The 18,504-nt window shown below is 31.9% G+C and overlaps 1 protein-coding gene and 1 long non-coding RNA gene across 2 annotated transcripts in view; one reads left to right on the top strand and one right to left on the bottom strand.

The window, feature by feature from the left end:
* The first annotated feature begins 754 nt into the window (after positions 1-754).
* LOC128999249 (uncharacterized) lies at positions 755-3,947 on the top strand. The gene is made up of 3 exons (XR_008491260.1): positions 755-1,388; positions 2,118-2,173; positions 3,739-3,947. It is a non-coding gene; the product is annotated as an uncharacterized LOC128999249 (long non-coding RNA).
* A 3,401-nt stretch (positions 3,948-7,348) lies between these two features.
* LOC129001602 (cyclin-D1-binding protein 1 homolog) overlaps positions 7,349-18,504 on the bottom strand; it is a 35,441-nt gene continuing 24,285 nt past the window's right edge. The window contains exon 9 of the mRNA XM_054428956.1: positions 7,349-7,678. Within this exon, the coding sequence (XP_054284931.1) occupies positions 7,666-7,678 (13 nt within the window). The 3' untranslated portion in view covers positions 7,349-7,665. The remainder of the gene's footprint in view (positions 7,679-18,504) is intronic.

The following is an 18,504-nucleotide window of genomic DNA, read 5'->3' on the forward strand; positions in this document are numbered from 1 at the left end:
TACTTGCTGATGTATCGGTGGGACAAAGATATTAGGAGATATTCAGGATTCCCAATCGAAATGTGAATATGAGCTCTTGTGCGGTGGCGGTAGTACCTCCTGATACTTTGTTGGAACAAGAGAAAAAAACTGCATCACCGTTAGAACTTTGAAAATTTACTGTTGTGTTGTGTTCTACCTCTTCATGTACGGTTAGTGCTGTATCAACTTCTCATGCAACGAAGGAAAAGAAGCTAAAAAATGAATAAGAATTGTATTTGTACTTGTGCACTATTTTCTGATCATTTGCTGGAGTGGAAGTAATCACCAATAAGCCATGGATATAAACTGTTGTGGGCTAGTGTAGTGTATCTATTTTTTTTTTTTTTTTTTTTGCAAACAGAATCAGGTGTTTGTGAATGAGGTAATTAGGATACAGATCAGTGATTAAGTTCAGTAAATAATTACCTGTGATCATACCAAATAGCCTAAATGGTTTTGTAGTTTTACTAACTAGTGACGATTCTAAAACCATATATTTGTTTAATGAACTACTGTATATGACTATGCAGCTAGTTTACTTTTGTTATTGTTAATGATTTTTTTGTATGAATAAAAATCTTTTATTTTTATTAAATTTTCTCTTAGTTAAGCATTAAAAGAATTATGACTATTTTCTGTTTCTTGTTTTTAAATATTTCTAGTTCACCGGTTTTTTAAATATCCCCGTTGAAGAAAAGCTGCAGATTAAGGGAACATTTGTGTGGTTGGATTTTTACTCAAATACTTCCGGGAACTAGATTTATTTCCTACTAGCAGAATACGCGGGGCTTGGTTGACTTGTAAGCGAATAATGTGCTTACTGCAGTTAAACTTGTGCTTTGAGTTTATAACGAAGAAAATTTAGCTGAATGAAATAGTAAGGCATCTACCACTTATTTTATAAATAAAATTCTATTGTAAAGTTTATTTTATTTTATAATTTGGGCTCTGTAGACAACAAAATGCAAAAGAAAATCATTAGTCAGGAATCTAGGTTGTGCGGTGCCATCTACGGTAATACCTTATTCACTATAAGGAAATTCGCTAAAAAGTGGTTTTTAAAATCAAATGTGATCTTATAATGACATTTATCCATCTTGTTATAGAGAGAACTGGATTATTTTGTTGTGTTTATTAAATATATCTTCTCTATTCTACATCAAAGTAATAATATCAAGAATAGCATCTTAGAAAGAGCCTTACATGAAATCAATAGGAGTGATAAACTTACAGACTACCGGTACTAGAAATATTAAAAAGCCATGGAAACTATGTCAATAACTTGAACAATAAAATAACAAAGAATAATTTAAATTATAGTTTTGGAGAGGAACAGCAAATCAGAATTTGTCATGTAAGTCAAAAAGGTAGGTATGCAGTATGCAGGTTTGCCTTTTATATAAGTAGGGTCTATAGCCCTAGTTACAGTAAAACTATTTGATTTTATCTCCAACCAATTTTTTTTATAAATCTAGATTTAATGTGAACATATTATTGTTTAAACAGCATGTATTTTGATCAGCGTGAAATGGCTTCCTGGTACCTCTATTTCCAAACATATAAAATGAATTTTCTGATTAATTGTCATATAAACATTAACAAATTGTCAGCATTGTGAAATAGGTTCTTATTCATCAAATGATGTACAGGACTGCTTGGCAATCAGTCTTTAAACCCGCAAAACAATTTCCTTTATGGGTCATGGATCACTTCACTTTCTCAATAATTCGTCAGATATTCTCTGCAGTGTTCATTGCTGAAACTTTTCAAATTGAATTGCTTTCTGTTGAAACTCGATAAGTGTTTAAAATCTCAATCCACAGATCTTTCCAGCTTTTTTCATCCCTTAATTTTGCTAAGCATGTTCGTTAATATTTGGTATAAACCACCATACAATATTTTCATATTTTGTTACCTAAAATAAGGTATTTTCCAACGGACTGTTATTTTATTTTCTAAATTATTGGTCGCTTTCAGGTAATTTTTTAAACTACCTAATACTTCTTATGTGGGCCCATATGAATAGGTTGGAATCTATTTCTTAATTTGTTTCCAATGTAATAGCAATTAGACAGTCAAGTTTTCTATTTTTCCAGCACTAAAAGTGAACAAGAAAACTGCTGTCCACCAGTATAATAATGTATCTATGATGGTAAGATAGGTCATAACTTCTTGTTTTGATATAAAGCATATAAATTTAAAATTTAACTCATACACTAATTGTTTATGGTTTAACCGATTTACTATTGCTACTGTCCCAGCAATACTGGCACGAAATACTAAAACCATTGACTATATAACACTAGTAGTGTTATATAGTCAATGCTAAAACTTATCCTTCCAAGCTCTAACCTCTGCTCATGAGTATAGATTGCCATGAAACCTCACCATGGTACTGGGGCTCCTTGAGAGTGAGGACCGTGGGAGTCATGTAGGTGTCATTACTTTGCAAAAATCTTCCATTCCAAACACGTCAACGTAAACATTTTGTGACTTGTAATATTTATTATTATTATTGCTTTATTTGAAATTGAATTCATTTTGACAATAAAAGTCTGATTATTAATGTAGAATTTTATATACAAAAACAAGATTAAATTAATGATAAATTATTTACTTTTTTGCATTACTTTCTTTAATTTACTTAAACTTACTACTGAAAACATTATCAACATATCTATATAAAGAATTCTGAAATTTAACATGTTCGCTACTGAGCGTCGCATATATGCGACGCCGCGGTCATTGCCACAGACCGAGGTATACATTTGAATCTTATAGACCGGCTGTCACTTGGTTAACAGTACACACAGTCACCACGGGTGAAAACCTGTCAAACAGTGATCATTTATATTGTTGTAATGTGCTACAATCGTGTTTCTAAATAATTTATTCTTGTTTTTTATATTTTTTACAACCTTTTGTAATGTCGCATATTTGCGACGCCCGGTCTACAGCAAAGACAATAGTGAAAATTATCATAGTTTTCTTGAAATAGACCAAACGTCGCATATATGCGACAGTTTATTTTTGTTTGTGTTTTGAGATAAAAGTAAGTAAAAAACACAGATTATTCAAGAACAGTTTTCAACTGAACAAATATAAAAGCTACAGAGAATAATGCAGCATAAATACTGCATACATACATAAGGCGATGCAGAAAAGTAAAGACCAGTTTTTCCAATTATCATATGACGTCACCAATCATCATATCAACAGACCAAGCGACGCAGTTGTGCGTCAGACATCTCTGTAGACCACTGCAGGGAATTCAGTGCCTTCAAATAGACCATTACAAAGATATAAGCATTTTAATAACATTAGAACCCCACCGCAAATATGCGACGGCAGTCTATGGGTGGAAACCGGCCGTCGCATATGTGCGTCCCTGATGGTCCATGTGAATGCAAAATTTCGTACTATTGCAGTAGCGAACGTGTTAAGTGTAAAAAATGGCCAATTCATGCATTTTAAACACTGAAATATCAATTACACGGTATCAATATTTTTGGGATACCCCCGACCCCCTCTCACCGGGTAAGTTTGTGGCATATTATTGGATAATCCATGCCCCTCAAATAATTGACCTATAACTTTACATGTGTATTTGGACAACGCCCTCACGAAAAAATGTAAGGCTAGGACCACTCTTGTACAACAAATACTTTAATCTTCCTTAAGTAAACTTTTTATGTAAAACCCAAAAAACTGTTTCAGAAATTAATGTCAGGATCGAGGCCAGAATGAATGAAGCTGACGTTTTCTTGTTCATGCTGTTTATTTCATTCTTTGTTATGCTTCTGAATGGGAAAATCAACATGACACCAATTCTTATATTGCTTGTGATTACCATGGTATACATCCTGATTGCCAAACTTTAGTGAGAGATGACAAATTTTACTAGCGATTCGAAAGCTATACACAACATGTGAATAAAATCTTATTTTTACATTAGATTGATCTTTTTATTTCAATAGTTAGAAAGAATTACCAATATAATTGACAAAAGAGCACTGCTCGGAAGCAAACCAGCAACCTTTAGATTTAAAAGCGAGCACTATTACCTCTTGGTTACCTAGACAATTTCCAGGTACTGAATGTGATTGCTGTATAAGTGAAAATATTTTGTACAGTATACGTATTATGGACTTGTATTTATATAAAATATTCAATAAAGGATTTTCACCTAAATCCTGCTAGTGTACTGCTGTAATATTACATGTCATTCATTCATCATTAACATTAATTTCTGTATTATTTTGTGTATTTTCTCCCATAATGTCTGTTAATGCCCCTGATAATGTATTATCAGTTATTTAATATGTTCCTCCTTGTTAATGTGTTATTTTATCCAATTTTGTTCAATGTTATATAATATCCCATCACCCCACAGAAACATCATCCTATTTTATGTTACAATATAATATTTATGCCAATTCTGTCCATACCTATCCTGTACTTATCAAAAACCAACAATAATCATTTATTTAGAATAATATAGAATTGTAAGAAAATTGCAATATAATAATAACATCTTAAATATAGTATCATTTTTCAAAATTATCCAAAGAAAATCAAATTTACTGTGGCAAGTGTCATTCATGTAAATTAACCAGCTGTACATCACTTCAACAATGGACATGGACTTCCTGAGCTTCTACCATTGCCTCTCCCCAGATCCTGCCAACTCTTCACAGTGTGAACATCATTCTGTTGGAAATTGTGTTTAATTTAAACTAAAATTCATAATCCCAAAGTAAAACCTAAAACTTAAATTTCTCATCATCCAAAAGTATTGGACAAGTGCATTGAAGAGTACCAATTTATAAGAAGACAGACACTCCAAATTTGGTAACCATCATCCATCTTATTTAACTAAGGACAAATTTAATCTTCATTGGACATTTAATCAGCATAGCCTACTAGGCCCAATTCACCTAACTCATCAAGATATACATATTTCAAATTGAACTTTTATTCAAAATTTAATCTTCAAATTCTATTTTATTTCATTAAATTCAGTGAAACCATTTGGAATCTTTCTTTAGACATTAATATTATTATATTAATAGCATCACGAACCTAGTATTTCAGAATAGTAACTAAATTAAATTATCTACATTTTAAAGAAGCCTAATATATCATTCGAACCGGCACGACCACCCCTCCCTGAGATTAAGAGGTCATCTATTTAAATATTAATCAGTACTTTAGAAGAAACCAACCCAATATAAGCCTAGAATCTTTTTATCCCATTTGGAACCCCCACCATTTTGAAAATTTACCATTGTTAACTTACCCTGTAGCTAATTCAACCAATAACTTATCTTATATTTGTACTTCATTAATAAATTATATATTGTAACTTACCAAATCTATTTATTCTTAGAATAATTCATAATTATAAGATTAAGATAAAGACTTACCTCATTAGACAGAAATAAAACATAAATTAGGAATTATCTTTATTAGGAAAGAAATGACTTTGGGTTCAATGTGGGCTAACTTATTAGCCAAAGGAATTTTGTAGGCCTAAGTTAATGAAAAGTCTATAGAAAGCTTTATGGTGTGTAGCACTGCTAAAGTGAAATTTGTTCTTTACAATATTTTTTCCTTTTTAGCGAATTTCCCTATAGGGAAGTAGCTATTACCGTAGGTCTCATGGTAAGACTTAGGCCCGGGACCGATTTACTTTTTCATTTTGATGTCCCCAGAGGCCAAAAACACCACTCGTTCAAATTTTTATATATGTATATATATATATATATATATATATATATATATATGTGTGTGTCCGTGAACACGATAACTTGAGTAATTTTTATCCAATTTTGATGAAATTTGGTTTGAAGGTGTAAGGCGGGATAAACTTGAATGAGTTCGCGATCCAGCATGATCGGACCATGGGAACAGGGTTTTATGGGGGGTTTTATGGGGTAAAAATTGGTTTTTCTCACTTTTGACCCTCAAAACACAAAATTTCCCAATTTTTCTCTAAACCTTCTTAAAGAGCTTAAAAAAACAAACAATTCAGTATATCAAAGTGTTTTTGTACGGTTATTGGTTACAGAGAAAACTAAAAAAATGGTAAATTTAAAATTCCCATGTTATTCTTATGGAGAATATTGTAAAATGTTGTAGTTTGCTTGTTTATGGATATCTTTTGATCAAACTTGGCAAATATATTCATTTTATACTAAGCGATAATTATTTTACTTAAAACACACACTTTATTAGTTTCCTTGTAGCAGCAAACCTAGGTACTCGTTAAACCTAATGTTATTTAAATAGATCAATTGAAAATCAATTCAGCCAAATGGAAATTCGCTTAGGCGTCAGGTTTGCTGCGGCGGGGGTATTTTTATTTTTTTTCCATCATGTGTCTTTTTGTATCCCTTTACAGAGAGGGTGATTTTATCTTTCACAACACACGTTATAGACATGTTTTCTTATATGTAGTAATATAGTGTATATTGTGCTGGGTTCATAAATGATTGAGTTTAATGTTAGGTAGTGCTAGAGTGTGCTCTTGTTATCCTACACCTCTCTCTCACTTAATGATTTTCAAGGAGACTTGATGAGAAAACTCTTTGTAGGAATAAGTACATTTTATTGCAAGAACCAAAAATGGCATTTTCCAGTGTGGGCCCAAATTTTACATACAAAGCGAAGCCAAGCATGTCAGAGCATGTTTTACACATGAGGAAAAGCCGGGGACGAGAATAAGAAAATCACTTTCGGTGCAAGTTATGATAAACAACGCTTTTTTCATCACAACGCAAAAAAAAATTAAAACTACAACTTAAAAAAATTAAAACTATTATCACTCTCAGTTTACATTATGATTATATACTAATATAAAAATAAAAGAAAAGGGGTTACAGCAAGCCTACTTAACAGCGTAAGAATTACAAGGGCAGTTTTTGTTAAACTAAGGGCTGGTTTCGTGTATAAATCCATAGTTTGCTTTTATGCCACAATAAGGCTCATAAACATTTACTGCTGACACCATTTTTGAACAGAATGACACAAATTTCAGCTATGTAGCTGCTATGTATTTCATTTAAGCTATTACAGTGGATAAGCATAAGAACCACTTAGTGCTTTCATGTACTAGAATTTTTAGGAACAAATAAGTAGCTTGATCAACTCCACGCATTAAAGAGATTACACCTATTACACACATTGAAATTATAAAATCTTCCAATAAGCACACAAATAAGGAATTAAACCCCCAAATTTGAACAAATTAGTGTAGAATGTGTGAGAGAATGTAGCTATATTACTAGCACCAGCTGACTCTTTCGCCAGGATTAATTAAACAACAAAACGTTAAAAGCGTGTATTTTCAAACATATTGACAGTCATGATAGTTTGTTTAGATATTCAACGAGGTCCATTGTTCCATAGACGGGAAGAGGCAGTCGTCGTCGAATAAATAACACATAGAGACACAGTAGTACACCGTTTATTACTATCAACAGCCAGTCTTTGATGAGAATGTAGAGCAGAAGGAATGTGGCGAGAACTGTAAGTACAATGATGTCTGAAGCCCTCGTGTGTTGGGGCCGCTGACTTTGAGGTTTATCTTTGGCAATTTCTTCGGCTGCTTCATCCTTTGCAGGCTCTTTTTCAGTTTTGATATCAGGCTTCATGTCTAAAATAATTTTTAGATTAATAACAGCAGTAAACATTTTTTTTACTTGTTCATCCAGTGGCATTTTGTATGATTTTAATTGTAAAGGTAAAGCAGTGCCAGTACGGACCTTCAAACTTTTGTAGACATGCCAGGATCAAGCCCGATCCTCCAACAAGATCCAAAACACTAACTAAAGCTAGCAAAGTATCCATAACAATTGGATCCATATTGTTGAATTAATTAAGGAACAAAAAAATGTTGCATATTTAAATGTACCTATATATATGAGTGATGAATGGAGTGAGATGGCTTGTAGGTTTGTTACCGACTAAGATCAGCTGTTTCTTTAGCCACGACTATTTATTAAAAGCCTTATGATAAAGGAAAGTTGTTTTAAATTATCAAAAAGACACGCACTATCAACTTTTCTCACAATCTCGATACAAATCGCAAATCTGAATATAATGTTATAAAAGTTGATGCGTTAAAAGAAGGTATTGACATCTATACAAATTCACTCTATTGTTACCAACAGGATCAACAGGACCGCCGGCAATCTTTGATTTCCTGCCCATAACGGCAATGTTAATGGTAGAAGCGTATTACAAGTTTATTAAGATTAAAAGTTGCAAAATACCTCATTTTAAAGCTATTGAAACGGATATGATTTGCTATTTACTTTTTAATTTTAGTTATTATTTTGTCAAACTAAATAAATATATTGACTTAAACTGTGATTTTTTCAACCTTTAAAACAAGTTTTAAAAATCGATTGAATCGAAATTGATGTCTGATTTGACTTCAACCTAACTTTTAACCTTACCCAACCTAATCTAACCTCAAAATTTATGTTCCAAAACAAACCATTCTAAAAGTTTGAGTCATAAAAAAAATATTAATGCACACTTTTGCCCTAATCATTATCAATTATTTGTTTGCTGCAGAACTGAAAGAACACAACAAAAATCTAAGAAAACATTAAAAGATGTTCTTCTTACATATAACGTCATGAAAGATATTGTAAGACAGTATAAAACCATCCAAAGAGGCAAATATAAAATGATGTAGCACTATAAGTTTAAAACGCTTAGAGAGAATACTGGCACACTGGTGTGGATTGTGAATAGGTACTGACTTGAGATTGGGAAATAAGATTAATTTACATTACGTCAAATGACGTGCTTTGCACCTTAAGAGCGATGAATTTGTTTCTGTTGAACGTAATTTTTATCCAAATATTTATGGGTCTCTAAAACCAAGAAACATATTTTCAAGTAAGAATATTAGCAAACAATTTAAGTAAACACTGGGTGAAACCCGTCAATATCAGCGGTTACTGTTGGGGTTCAAATCAAATCATTGAACTAACCCCCAACAAAAACCAATTAAAATTGTTTGTTATTGTTTTGTTAATCAATAACAAATAACTCCATTTTTAGAACAATTTGGGATGTTTGTAAATTCAGTAGCATGCTTAAGGTACGTCTAATCTATATAATCAATAAAGCAAATGGAAGCTGATATTTCACTAAAGGTTCTTGGATGAAAACATATAGGTTAACGCAATTAGAATTGAGTAAATATATCTAAAATGATTTCTATATCCGAGAAATAATCAAATGTATGTTTTTTGATTGAGTAATAAGCATCTTTAAAATTATCAATACAGTATATATAAAATTAAAGCTTTTATTTCTAGGAATATTTTAAGACCAAAAGACATATAAGAAAACTGAAATAAAAATGGAGATACGTATAATTGATTGCAGATAAGTCCAAAATAATTATAATTATTGTTTATTCTTGATTCAGGGTGCTCCAGGTTATGTCGGATCTTAATAATCAATATCTCAAATGAAAGCTGGTATTTCATTGAAGGTTCTTATACCAAAATATATAGGACAATGCAATTAGAACTGGTGAAATACATCTATAACGATTGGAGTAAGAAAAAAAAATCAAATTTATGATTTTTGGTCGTAGATAAATGAATGATGATGCTTGATGGCAAATCTGTGGATGCATACCTATAATTAAGGGCCAAAAGTATGAAAATGGGTCAGGTAGAAGAACCAAACAAACTCGAAAAAGAAAAAGAAAAAGAAAATTTAACTTCCATAAGAAATATACAAGTAGGAAGTTGCTTTTGTCCATAACTAGAAATGCACGTCAGAAAAATGAATGCCGATGCTTGATGGCAAATCTGTGTGTGCATACCTTTGTGTAAAATTATAAAGATCGGTCGGGTAGAATAGCCTAACCGACTCGGAAAAGAAAAACCAATATTTTTTTATATATAGATTTTACAATTTTTACACTTTTTCCTAAAGTTGTAAGATATTTAGTGTCCCAGTTTAATTTGCCCCCTAATTTTAAAATATCAGCCACAATAAACTGCACACCAAGCGAATTTCCAATGGCCTGATTGAATTTTATTCAAATAATTCCTTAAATGTCAGATTCATTCCCTTTCTAAATAGCATCAGTTTAGACGATTAATTAGGTTTTCTGCAACAGGGAAGGGAATAAAGTCTGATTTTTTAGATTAAATTAATAAATTTAATTTGCCAAATGTTATCAGAATATTCATAAACAAGCAAAACACAACAGTTTACTTGTTCTCCATAAGAATATTGTGGGAATCTTAATTAATTGTTTATTTATTTTTTTAACTCTGATAAATAGTTTAGAAATGTAATATCATAGATAAAACATACTCCTTAGTAGATTTCCCATCGTTATGGAACAGCTGAAGCCAATTTTATTGTTAGTTCTCAAGTTCTGTCTGGTGTACTGTTAGTAGATGTCGTGTTTTGTTTACAATTTGTTTCTATTATTTTACAAGTCATTGTTTATGATTAGATAGTTTTATTTGGTTAAAAGAGGTGTTAAATTATGTTTTTGACTATTTTATTTAATACAATGTTAAAACTTGAATATGTACCAGATCATTTCAAAAGAGCACAATTGATAGTCATTCCGAAACCTGGGAAGCCTCTTGACCAGGTAAGTTCTTACCGACCCATAAGTCTTTTACCAATAATGTCTAAGTTATTTGAAAAACTTCTTCTGAAAAGAATACAAGAACTTATTGGCGAAGATGTGATTCCTGCACATCAGTTTGGTTTCAGACGGAAACACAGTACCATAGAACAGGTTCACCGAGTTGTTGACGTGATACGTAAAAGTATGGAAGATAAAAAGTTTTGTTCAGCTGCCTTCTTGGATGTTAGCCAGGCATTCGATAAGGTGTGGCATGTTGGCTTGTTATATAAAGTAAAAAAGTTTTTACCCCATTCAATTTATAGCATTTTAAAATCCTACCTTCAAAACAGGACTTTCCAAATTAAATATCAAGACGTCCTCACTAACCTACGTCCAATTGAATCTGGGATTCCTCAAGGAAGTGTCCTCGGGCCGTTTTTGTATATTCTCTACACAGCAGATCTCCCAGAAAATGAGTTGGTAGAAATTGCTACATTTGCGGATGATACTGCGATTTTGTCTGTTCATCGTGATCCATTTCAAGCTTCTCTAAATTTACAGCAAAATCTGAACATAATTACTGATTGGTTCAAGACATGGAGGTTCAAAATTAATGAAACTAAATCTGTCCACATTTCTTTTACTCTAAATCAAAATTCTTGTCCTCCTGTCACAATAAACAACACCCAACTTCCCGAAGCAACTAAGGTTAAATACTTAGGTATCCATTTAGATAGGAAGTTAACTTGGAAAACACACATTTGGAGAAAACGGCAACTAAATTTAAAATCTAATCAGTTAAATTGGCTCATCGGAAGAAAATCAAAACTTAGTCTAGAAAATAAATTATTGCTATATAAAACTATATTGAAACCAATCTGGACATATGGAGTGCAACTATGGGGCTCAGCGAGTACTTCTAATATAGAAATTCTCCAAAGATACCAATCGACAATGCTGAGGAAGATAACAAATGCACCATGGTATGTCAGCAATAGAACACTACATCAAGACCTTAAGATGCCTACAGTTAAGGACGAAATCATGACCATAAGTGAACGATATATTACGAAATTGGAATCTCATCAAAATCATTTAGCTCTTAACTTATTAAACAACATGGATACAATTTACAGACTTAAGAGGCCATAAATTCTGGACCTGCCCTACAGATTTTTGTAAAGTGTTTTTATTGAAAAATTTGTTGTTGAGAGTGCTTAACAGCTATTTTTAATGTTCCAAAGTCAATTTTTCGTATTACATAGTATTTACTTATTGTTCAATATATAATAGAACAGATTGTAAAGTAAATAAATAAATAAAAAAAAAAAAATTACTGAAATAGCAAGAAACTAATTAAAAACAAAACACAGCTCTACAGTACACCGGGCAGAACTAACAGTAAAATTGGCTTCAGCTGGTCCATAAGGATGGGAAATCTACTAAGGGAGTATGTTTTATCTATGGTAATATTTTATGTTTTATAATTTGAGTTTTTGAGGGAAACCCATTTTTACTCCATAAAACTGATCCTATAGTCACATCACACTGGTTATCAAACTTTTTCGTGCTAACCAAGACACACACAAATATGTACATGTAAATTTGAACAGATGGTGTTTCCTGGCTATGGGGATATCAAAACAAAACCAAAATCGATCCGGGGCCAGGTCTTACCATGAGTCCTACAGTATAAAGCCAATTTCCTATATCGTAAAAATACTCGTATGAACATTTTTTTTCAGTTAAATTCAGTTCTACACAACTAGAAAATTGTATTAATATTTCCTTACAATCTTGGTAATTCGGGGGCCATGTTTTTCCACAGAAATCACATATGTCCATGTCTAAGACAACATAAGAAGGAGGATTTGCGGTTGAACAGGAATCTAGATTTAGGGTCCTGAAACAAGGATCAGGTAATGTAGTAACCAACAGGATTAGGGATAAGGAGGAAGATTACAAGATTTGTACCCATCAAGCTTAAGGGTGAAATGACATTGTGGAAATTGTGTTGTCACGCCAAATCTTGTAAACTCACTGTGCTTTGTGCAAAAGATGATGTCAGTATGTATTACAATGAACAATTCGGTCCATAAAAATATTAGCTTTGAAAACTGTTGGGCTAAAGTTTATTTTGTGGAATACAAAATGTCTTCAAACAGAATTTTAACTAACGCATTCTATACTAGTTAAACTACTCCCAAGAACTTCTAAAGAGTAAAAAAGTGTTAGACTCAAGGAAATAATAAGGGTACTAAAATGACTTTGTAGCATAAAATGTAGAGTTAAGCTTAATGACACTACTTAATTGTGCTTTATCTATGTGTTTTTAGTAAACATCACAATTTTTGACACAACAATAAAATTAAAATATATGTTTGGAACTCAACTTGTACTTGAATTTAAAGTTTAACTATAATTTTAGATTATAAACACTTTGGATTTTGATGGCATGATTAACAGAAGTTCTAAGAAATAGTTTCCATAGGAATAAAACTAAACTTAAAAGTAAAAAAAAACTATTAAGAATTTAGTAAGAGATACTGAGTTACTGTTGTCAATGGCAAAGATTGTGGTATAATACATCATTAGGTAAATAGTAATAGCAACATGTTAACCCTTAGCCTATTAAAATGTGTTTCATAGACCGTCTGAAAAATTAATTCCATTTAATTACATCTAAACAGCATATTTTGTTTCATACTTCAATCTCCAGGTAAACTTGAGTTAGTTCTATTAGGGTAGAGGACATTCTTATTCCTTGAGAAAAAAACTGTTTAAGAAGTCATTTTAAAAATGAGACCACAGTAAACTACCTTTTCCTACCACTGCATGGAAAATATCACATAGCCACAGCTTTAAACAATACGCAAAATAGCTCATTTCCGTTCTAGAGCAGGAATATTTGCTAAATCAGCTGATTTCACAGTTGGTGTTTTTACACTAGCCACAGCCGCAGATCCAGTATGTTAACAACTTGTCTGTTGTGCATGGCACACAGGTATCTTGTGTCATTTCTTTAAGTTCAACGGAGAGTACAAAATTTCTCTTTTATACATATTATCCCAAGATTCCGTTTTAGATCATCTACTGCCACCACAGCAACGTTGTAATAATCTCTCGCGATCACAGATACATCGAGGTTATTTACCACAAACGAGATTTACGTTAGTTACACAAAGACGTGTTAAGATAACAAAAGGTGGCTTGTGGTAGTTTGCATGAAAAACTTTAAATTTTCTGATTCCATACAAATTTACTATTTTGTAGTACAAAAAGTACGATTCCTAGCTTTTTTCGGGTCGTCAAAATTCAAGTTTAGTTCTTACTTTTCTCTGTTGGATGGACAACCTGGAAGTGTATATAGATCATAGAATTTTTTTCAAATGAGGGTTTTAGCGAATTTTCAATAGGGAATAAGCTAAAACTATTACCTTAGGTCTGATGGTAAGACCTGGAACCGGGACCAATTTGCTTTTTCGTTTTGAGGTCCCATAAACACCGACTGTAACTCGAGCAAAATTGATCCGATTTTGATGGAATTTGGTATAAGAGTGTAAACCTACATTTATTCAAACAAGTTCCCAATCCAGCATGATCAGACTCGGATTCATATGTCATGGGAACAGGATTTTATTTTATGGGGTAAAAATTGGGTTTTCCCATTTTTTTTCTTAAAATCAAGTTTTGCTATTTATTTTCCAACCATTTTGTAGAGCTAAAAAATAAATAATTTTGTATATGAAAGCTTTTTTTATGCCTAAAAGTTACGGCAAAAATTAAAAAAAGTGTAAATTCAAAGTTCTTATGTTATTCTTATAGGAAATAAACTGTAGTAGTTTACTTGTTTTACGGATATATTCTAACAAATTTAGCAATTTTAATTTTTTTAATTTCATACTAAGCTATCAATATTTTAATTAAAACACACCTTTCCCCAGCATTACCTGCTTAAAAGCATTACCTTCCCCGTAGCAGCAAACCTAAGTACTTATTAAATTAGTGTTTTAAAAAGAACATAAATCTGACAAGTTTATGGGGATATGTAAGTGAAATTCTAGCCAGGTTATAAAGTAATTTAATTATTAATTTATCTATATTTGAGCTGTTACATTAAAATTGTAAATAATGTGTGGGGAAAAAGACAAGAAGGAATATTTATCTATTAGGCCTATTTATCTGTCCAACAAAAGGTCAAAGTTAAACAGCAGGGATTAGACAGGTCCCTCAGGGGAAAAAATCCAATGGCTTTAAAACACCCAAATTAAATAAAAAACTAATAATTTACTCGTGCACCCCACAAAATTTGATTTTGATCTCCTCAAACTTATCAAACTAGGAAGGATGTTGGCTATTAAATTAATTTAACTTACTTAAACTATCAGAACTCCAAATCACCACTTGATTCCACTTCCTAGAATATTTATCTATGGAACAATCAAAATGCTCCACTGGAGGATATATCAGTATCATTCAATTTGTGAGTACTGAACTTGGGAACTATCTTTGACTAATTGAAATGTAGCCTAGATAAGATAAGATAACTCATCACTGTATGTAAGTAGAATTACTTAAGCAATGCGAGAGTTGTGTCATGATTTTATCAGTACGGTATTGTTAGTAAACAATAATTATGGTTGGTTATTCCAAACAGTAAGGTAATTTGGAATTTAAAATTGATTGAACCTGTATCTATTACTTCACTACATTCAAAATGTCTTAATTTAGCTAGCACACATAATGTAGATTTTGAAGTAGTCTCTCAATGTGCTAGTCAACATTTTATTTTCCCCCTTGGTGTATGATGCTTTACTAATTTTGTTTAGACGTAATAATAATTTTAATTTTTTAAGACCTTAATAATTTTTGATATGTTATATAAATTTTGTGCCTTAATAGACATGGAAGGTGCTAACAGTTAGTAGTTGTACCTTCTAGTAAGGCGTGGATAAAAGTCTGTGTATAATACAGAAATAGGTACTGTAAATGATATGAGCACACTCTGTCAGTAGATCAACCATGCATGTTAATTTTCTTTCTAAAACTAGATATAAAACTACCTTAACACATTCGCTACCACACTAGTACTAAATTGTTCATTCATGTGTGGTTTTCATTCATAACGGTCTATTTGAAGACCCTGAATTCTCTGCAGCGGTCTACAGTGATGTCTTTTGCATATGTGCATCACTTGGTCTGTGGATATGATGATTTGATTAGTAACGGATAGTTGGCAAAACTGATTTTTACTTTGCTGCATTACTGGCCTGGGGTCTGTGTGTACTGTTAACCAAGTGACACCCAGTCTATGTAATGTTAAAATGTATACCTCGGGCTGTGGCAATGACTTAAGCGTCGCAAATATGTGGCGATCAGTAGTGAATGAATTCTAAGGAATGGAATGTTTACTTATACTTCTTTCAAAAGTAAAAATATAATGTAAATAAATAAGGTAATTTTGATTGAAAATATAATTCTATAGCAATGTATGTTTATGTACTGAAAAGTGGAAATTTCTCAATAAATATAACCATACTTGACATATGCTGTAGCTGTAGTCTCTATATAGAACTGTTTGGGATTTGCTTGACCAGTTTAGTGTGGTAGACTGATCAATGGCCAAGCAAGCTCAGATCAGGAGATGGCAACATTGATTGGGGGTTCTGATCCCTTGGTCAACTCACTAGTTTACCTGCCTCAGCTTGTGAAAATTACAGGCTGTGTATTTATAGTTACTCCTCTGGTTAACATTTTACTAGTGTTTACTTATCCATACTGAGCGTTTTTCTCACCAAAAAATTATTTTGCCAGAAACTGCATTTTAAGGTGAAAAACATTATCAAAATAGGTGGACCAAGAATTAAATTAATTCATAATACCTTGTGTTTATAGTGTTTAAGATTTTCCAAGTATATTTTAGGAGTCTCTGAATAGGACTTAGGCCTACTTCCCCTTCCACACAAAAAAAAAACATGGTGTTTTTTGCTACCACACGATCGTGGTAACGATTTTGATGATGGTAAAAAAAACACATTACAAATGGATTATGTTGTGATAAACAGACTCAACAGAACAGATAAATGATAGTATCCCGCAGATGAGGGTGAGAAATGGCTTTTTGAGCTTTAGCAACAAAACCAGTGCCAAAGATTAATTAGCCTGTTGAAAAAATGATTAGCATGTTGTTTAATTTCAGGTCTTACCATTACATCACTTCATATTTACTGTCAGTTTATATGTGATTGTTCAATGAATCATCTCTCTCATGCAGTGTACACAGAGAGTGATTATGATTTATAACTCAGTACAATAATTTACCTATATGTGAGAAACAGTAACTGACTTCAAAATCTACTGTACTTTTTCTACGCTTCTCCTTTCAAGATATGTATATATTTTTAAGACCTCCAATATCAAACAGCGTAATTACTTAGGAAACTAATAATGTAACATGAGGCATAGATATTTTAAGAACTTTTGTTTTGGTTTAAGCTCAAAAACCTTTCACAAAGCACAAAAATCACAATACTTAGATCACAATCGTAAACCACAATACAACTGATAGTAATGTCAAACAAGAAAAATTTAAGTTAGGAATATAACAGAATGGATTCTTACCTTCAATAAAAGCTAGGTTAGTTTACTTGTTTTAAATGTTCTTACCCCGATTTCTTTTATTGTATCAGTAAAGTATATTTCAATAACAGAAAACTTTATTGTGAAACAAAACTAAAAGTCTACCAAATTGGTTTTCGTTCCAACAAAACATGACCTCATAGTTAGATGTTAGATGTTGTTATAAAATAAAAGTCAACTTTTGCAAACGTATTAGCCTAACTAAAATGTAAAACAAGATAGATAAGATTTTCACATTGTAAAATTTCAAGTCATAAAGTTTTGACCACTAACCTGTCATAGTTATAATCCAAGGATTTCCAAGTTGTATGGCGTTGTCACAAAAACATTACCTTGTTCTTAGGTGGTGTGGAGACAACGTTACTGTTACTCGTATGTCATATATCACAGCAGGTGATACACTATCTTTCAATTTTCACACAGGGAACAAATTATCATTTCCCAGTTGTTTGATCAACTATAAGTCTTTTTTTGGTACTTTCCTGTTAAAGGGAACATTCATTATAATCGATGATTTTTTTCGATATATCGATATTTTTGTTTTCCGATCCATTACAAATTGACAACAACTAACTGATCTTGTTTAGGCTACAACAGTCTATTATATGGATTAAGAAATGAAACTGTTCTAAGCTAACCTAACATAACCAACCATACTTGCTGTACCATTTAAACATGGGTTTGATAATAGAAAAGGAAAGTTAAACACGGAATTTTTAAATGTTACAGCAAGTTTGGTTAGTTATGTTAAGTTATTTTTTTAGAACAGTTTCATTTTATTATTGTTTTTTGATACTGGACAATATTTATCGTAGTTGTCAAATGATATGTATCAATTTGTTAATGTCGATATATCGAGAAAAACACCATCGATAATAATGAATGTACCCTTTAACAGGAAAGTACCCTTTTTTTATTATTGGAATTGCTATTCAATCTGCATTATCAAATTTAAGTTCTGATCATCATTGGGTTATTGTTTTCTAACTTTTTTACGACTGAAATTTGGTTCCAATGTTCAATATAAACTTTTATATTTTACCATTAGTCGTTATCTTTTCCTTTGATGATGAAGAAACTGGTTTAAGATTCTAAAACTAATTTAGAACTGAAATTCAGTTCCAATGGTCATTATAAAACTCAACTTTGGTCACCCAATTGGTTTATCCCCTTACTGGTAAGAGAAAATCTTTTCAACAAAAATGAGTGCAACTAGTAGG

Source organism: Macrosteles quadrilineatus, unplaced genomic scaffold, assembly GCF_028750875.1.
Source record: "Macrosteles quadrilineatus isolate MER2022 unplaced genomic scaffold, UCM_ALF_1.0 Scaffold_8__2_contigs__length_117827958, whole genome shotgun sequence".
NCBI lineage: Eukaryota > Metazoa > Arthropoda > Insecta > Hemiptera > Cicadellidae > Macrosteles > Macrosteles quadrilineatus.